This window comes from Triticum urartu, chromosome 4 (genome assembly GCF_003073215.2).
Source record: "Triticum urartu cultivar G1812 chromosome 4, Tu2.1, whole genome shotgun sequence".
Lineage (NCBI taxonomy): Eukaryota > Viridiplantae > Streptophyta > Magnoliopsida > Poales > Poaceae > Triticum > Triticum urartu.
The window spans coordinates 578,934,069-578,940,092 of record NC_053025.1 but is presented as its reverse complement, the minus strand read 5'-3'; the positions used below and the strand labels follow the sequence as shown (position 1 = coordinate 578,940,092).

The following is a 6,024-nucleotide window of genomic DNA, read 5'->3' as shown; positions in this document are numbered from 1 at the left end:
CTTCCTTGTGTTGTGTCCAGCATGTGTGCTAGCTGTAGCTCGTCCGTACCATGGAAGTAGCTGGTTATGGGGATTTCTGCAACAGTTAAACTAGGCAAAGAGACAGGTGCATAGGCTAATTCGGTTCGGTACATATGGCTTCTCGGTTAACACGGTTGCAGTGCTAGCATATTACCGTAAATAAGCAATACATTGGATATACGGTTGATGCCAATTTTGAAACAACACAACCGCATCATATTTTTGTACATAATCTGAATTACATTTTGCTAATATACTGTCTATTAGCTGCATTCTTAGGTTGAGAATTGCAGTAATCATGTAATCTGCTAGGTAGTTGTTGAACAGTATGACAGTATGATGCTAAGCTTGTTTTATAAACTATACGTTGTGCAAAAGTAGCTATAGGAAAAAGTCAATGCCCTGGTTAGCAAACTACTCCCTACACTCTTATATTATGAGACGGGGGAGTAGATTTTACTAATAACGACAAACCAAACTGCAGAAACTACTTAAACCTATTCACATGCCTAACTTAGGCCTTGTACCCCCCCCCCCCTCCTAAATATATGTCTTTTTTAGAGATTCTAATATGGACTACATACGAAGCAAAATGAGCGACACTGTAAAGTATGCCTTGTACTTCCCCTGTTTCTAAATATAAGTCTTTTTTAGAGATTCTAATATGGACTACATACGGAAAAAAACTTATATTTAGGAACGGAGGGAGTAGAATGCAAGATGCTTAAGAAGGTGCTTTGTAAAATAAACCATTTTTTTCTTAATTATTAGTGCTTATCTCTACAGGAGGGGTGCCTAACTAGCGCTTATCATCTTCAAAGAAGTATCGGTGCTTGAATAAAATATGATTTATTTCTCTAAGCACCTTGCATTGTATAAGGCCTTATCGCAAGTGTGTCAAAATAACACTATAAAGTCAATGTGGTAGACTGAAATTTTGGAAGGCTTAGTCCTACTCAAGTTTGATAGTGAAAAGCCATCCGATCATAAGTAATCAAAGGTTCATTTCGAAGGACCATGTACGAGTCTGAGAATTTGTGATAAGTTAAAGACCATAAACGTGATACACATATCTTTGATAAAAGTTGCATCCGAACCATTTGAAGTAGTTATGACCACACATAGTCAACTACTAATAAATTAACTAAAAGTTGTGCATTGGTAGAAAAGGTCTTTGGTATAAAATACCCACTATCTCTAAACATTTGTGTGTAATAAAAAGATTAAGGCAAGTGGTACTCTAGCAAGCTAAGATCCAGCACAAACAAATTGAGTAAGACTACAATTAGTATGGACGACATGTTAGCCACTTAAGCTAAGCTAAATTCTTTTTAGCAAATCAATGTCAAATGGTAGAACAAGACAAAACATCATTTTATTGGCAATCCATACAATTTTTGTTAGGACAAAAAAAATTGCCACCATATCTTAACAAAACTGTCACTAATAAATACATCCGTCCTAGTCATTAATTGTCAATGCTCTAATAAGGCAACTAGGAGTAGCTAAATAAAACAAATCACCACTTGCATTACCTATTTTTCTAAATGGAATTATTATTACTATTAAACAATAAAATGGATAATACAAATTGCATAAAAGCATTCAAGCTTTCTTCTTTTGCATCAGGACGCGCACAACCAAAACCGTATAAGCCACACCAATGGGTATGAAAATAAAAGTCGCTAGAGATACCAAGGAAATAAACTCTCAAGATGTTGCATAGAAAACTCATGACGCCTTCATGCGAAGACTAGGCTAACATCCATGCTGGACAAACCGATCCCTGACCACCTTCTCCAACTGCGAACACACCACCATCACCAGCTCATGGCCCTCCCTTTGCTGATGTAGTTTTGTGGGTTAGTGATCCGTGTAGAAAGATTAAATGTAACCATGTCATCCCTTTATTGGATACACCCATAAAATATTAGTTTCTTGTGAAGATTAGCCGTGTATATATCTGCTTTGTTCAATTGAATGGGTGCATGCATTGCAAATAAATGATGTTTTGTCTTGTCCACACAATGTATATAACCACGTCGCGAAAATAGACGAACATGGGTCTAGGCGCACCGAATTGTTTTTTTTGATGGTGAAAAGAATAAAAAAATGTGAAACTTTCTCAGAACAAGCATTGTCTAGTGTATTACTCGCCTATAAAGTTTCGCGAAAAAAATGACTTTTGTGGTATTTTGAACGAGTGAAACCAAAACCGATACTGTATTAAACTTACTATTCACACAGTTTATACTTGCAATTTTGTCTTTTTTGCCAACAATATTATAGAAGCCATTTTGTTTTGAAACTTTACACGTGAGTAATACGCTAGACAATGCTTGTTCCGACAAAGTTTGACATATTTTTTACTTTTTTTTGGCTAATCGGTTGCGTCTGGACCCATGTTCCAAAAATCTGCACCAACCATGTCGTCCCTTTGGTGATCCGTGTAGAAAGATTGTTCCACGCCACTAGATTTTGTACAGCTAAGACATGAGAAAGGATATCACATCAACGTCGATGGTATGCTTGTCCCTTACAATATGTAAAGATGATGGTATTGACGGTTGAGAGGAGTCATGCCCACCCATTTAATTCTCCTAGAATCGCACCTTTAAGCCATCCTCGATGTTGGAGGTCCAAAAGAAAAGAAACCCCTCTTACATTCATAATGCTTGCCCAGAAATGAGAGTCTCACATTTGCACTCTATCTGGATTTAAGCTTCAAAGTTTCTCGAAGGTGCCCCATAAAGAGGATTGTCTAGTCTACTGCAGGATTGACCGCCGACCATCTACCAGAGGTGGTATCATTCTAGAAATTGAACCGCCAGCTATGGAATCTGCTATTAGATTAGCCATTTTTGTTATTACTTTTTGAGTCCAAGGGATTATAGTTGTCGAATCTATAAATTGCATTCAAGTTGCCTCTTTCAGTAAAAAAAATTGTCAGCACATTAGCGAATATTGAAAAGGGATTGGGAAAAGAATGTCTCCTTGACAGGGTCCTTTTATGTTTCGAAGTTATTTTCTTTAACATAAGAAGGGCCTTCCCTTTCGATTCCATTAAAGAAACCAAGCGTTTCTCCTACAAACAAACTACTGCAGAAAAGTAAAAAAGCGACGACAGAACCACCCGGAGAAACAAAAGCGAAGGGGAACAAAGGCGCACACCCGAAGTATACGTGGCCATGGGCAGCCCGGCCCGGACGGCCCGACCCGACCAGGCCCAAAAAAGCCTGGCCCGACCTTGTCCATAGGCCAGGCCTGGGCCTAGATTGCCAGACCGGCCCAGGCCCGAGCCCACCATATTAGTGATTTAACGAAGAGGCCCGGTCCAAGGCCCGAGGCTTGGATGGGCTTTTACACTGTTGGGCCAGACTTGGGCCTGATTTTTAGGCCCGACACCTGGGCCAGGCCTGCATTGGGCTTGGTTAGGCCCAGCCCAGCCCGAAGGATGGCCAGGTATAACCCGTAGTGCTTAGGAGCATTTTTTGTTTCGAAGTATACCCTAGCAATTTGTAACAAGATCATTCGTTTTCAGTTCCTACTTGCAATATTTGTGTAGTGTGATTGAGTGTGCCTATATATGCATTGACATACTACCCAAAAAATGAATATTCGGATAATTTGTTTAGTGATGGACTGATGGTACCTAGTTAAGCCATAATTTGCAAGTGTTTTCTTTCGCAGCTGTCTGAGTCTGTATGGAAGGCCACAAGCTCACAGCATGCAACAACAAAAAATGTTCAGATCGAGCTTTTTCTTTTTAATTTCAAGAAATGTATGGCTGGTCTCCATCTTGGCGCCACAAAGCTATCTAATCTTCCCAACACATCAGAATTGAAGGTTGCCATGTCTATACATGGTGGAAGTTTCAAGAACAACTCACGTAGCTAGCTGAGCTAGAACATGGGTATGGTTCGGCAAAGACCAAGTGGAGTGGCCGTGGCGGCGGCTCTAGTTACTCTCCAGCTTCTCCTTCTCCCCTCGCCCGCCTCGTCGCAGGCGCAGGTCCTCCTGCTTCGTTACATGATCCGCGCCAGGCCACTCATCACCAAGGTCGTCACGGATTTCTTGCAGAACCGCGCCGCCGAGGGTGTGACAGACATCTTCCGGCGACAGCAAAATGACGAGAGCGGCGACGTCCCGGTGCCGGCGGGCCCAGACGCGCAGGCGCAGGCTCAGCTGGGCAGTGCGGCTCTCGAAACCGCCGGCCTCGTCGTCTTCGACCTCGCCGTCGGGACGCGGACCATCTCCGGCGTCATGGACATCTCCTCCCAGCTCGTCTGGACGCAGTGCGTGCAGACGCCCCTCTCCGTGCAGCCCACCGAGTCCGGGGGAGGCTCCTTCTCGTGGCTCCCCTGCGCCAGCCCGGCGTGCCAGCGCGTGCTCAGCCGGACCTGCATCCTCGACAGCGACGGCTGCAGCTACGTCGCCACGTACGGCAGCGACGCCACCGCCTACACGTCCGGCTACCTGGCCACCGACACCTTCACCTTCGGGAACACGTCTGTCCCCGGCATGGTGCTGGGCTGCAGCGCCGTGAGCACGGTCGACCTCTCCCTTGCCGGCGCGTCCAGCGTCATCGGCTTTGGCAGAGGGCCCCTCTCCCTCGTGTCACAGCTCAACCTCTCAAGGTTCTCCTACTTCCTCGCGACCGACGACTCCGACAGCTCCGAGACCGTCATCCGTCTGGGCGACGGCGCCGTGCCGCGGACCAGTAGCAGCCGCTCCACGCCACTACTCAGAAGCACCATGCACACCGACATGTACTACGTCAGGCTCACCGGCGTCCAGGTCGACGGCAAGGCGCTGAGCAGCATCCCGGCGGGAGCGTTCGAGCTCCAGGCGGACGGCTCCGGCGGGGTGTTCCTGAGCACGACGGTGCCCGTGACGTACCTCGAGGAGGCCGCCTACAGCGTGCTAAGGCGAGCTCTGGTGAGCAGGATCCAATCGCAGGGGGTGAGTCCATTCGACAGCCAGGACCTCGAGCACCTGTGCTACCCGTCGTCGTCCTTTGTTAACGTGAAGGTCCCGAGGCTGACGTTGGTGTTCGACGGCGTGGGAGCGGCGATGGAGCTCAAGCCGGAGAACTACTTCTTCAAGGACGGTGCCGCCGGAGGGCTAGTGTGCCTGACCATACTGCCGTCGAGGGGCGGATCGGTCCTGGGAAGCCTGCTCCAGACGGGCAGGAACATGATCTACGACATTGGTGCCGAACGGCTGACGTTCGAGACCGCGGAGGCGCCGCCGCCGGAGGCTCCTTCTCCGAGCGAAAGGGAGGAGGATGTTTCTCCGAAAGAAAAGAAGACCGCGGAGGCTCCGGCGCTGTCGCTGCGGCTGTGGCAGTGGCTGTCCAAGTTGTCACTGGTGATGAAGATTGTTGTTGTGGCCATCGTTGCGGCCGCGGTGGTGTTTGCCTGGCGTACTTATACAGCTCGCCAGAATGCATTGCCACGGCCAGCTGGACGTCCTGAACAGTGAAGGCCGTGGTACATTGCTTCAAGATTCGTGCTAGCCTTTTGCATTTTTAATCCTCCACTTTAATCACCCGAGCGTCGATGTAGTGCGCCACTAATTAAGGTTGCGACAGACTCGATCCTTACTCACTTGTCAGCGTATCCAGATCAAGATACGCGCGCCACCAAGGGGGTGATGGTCTGGCCGTTGCCCATTTGACACTACACCAGGGTTCCGATATGGCACGTCGCTAAGAGGGTTATGCCCCAACTAATGATGTTCTTCTGGGTTTCATCTTCATAAGAGTGGCTGAGTTTTAATATTGGCTTGCCAAGCTATCACAATTCCCTTCTCCTTTATCTGGGCTTGGGACCGACTATGTTGAGACAACATATGCAGAGTTGGGTTGAGCCCGAAAAATTTGAACATTTTGAAATGTCCTTGCAATCCAGATATAATTTTTCCATAGGGAAAACATTCAGGAAGTCAAGACATGGTGGCACCTGCACCATGAAAAACAGATGGTCTTCATCTCGACGTGAA

The 6,024-nt window shown here is 46.8% G+C and overlaps 1 protein-coding gene across 1 annotated transcript; it reads left to right on the top strand.

The window, feature by feature from the left end:
* Positions 1 to 3,930: 3,930 nt before the first annotated feature.
* LOC125554886 (aspartic proteinase nepenthesin-2-like) lies at positions 3,931 to 5,505 on the top strand. Its single transcript, XM_048718270.1, has one exon. The coding sequence runs from the start codon at positions 3,931 to 3,933 to the stop codon at positions 5,503 to 5,505; it is 1,575 nt and encodes a 524-aa protein (XP_048574227.1).
* The last annotated feature ends 519 nt before the right edge of the window (positions 5,506 to 6,024 follow it).

Coding starts and splice junctions, on each gene's coding strand:
- LOC125554886 (XM_048718270.1), top strand. CDS start 3,931: ATGGGTATGGTTCGGCAAAGACCAAGTGGAGTGGCCGTGGCGGCGGCT.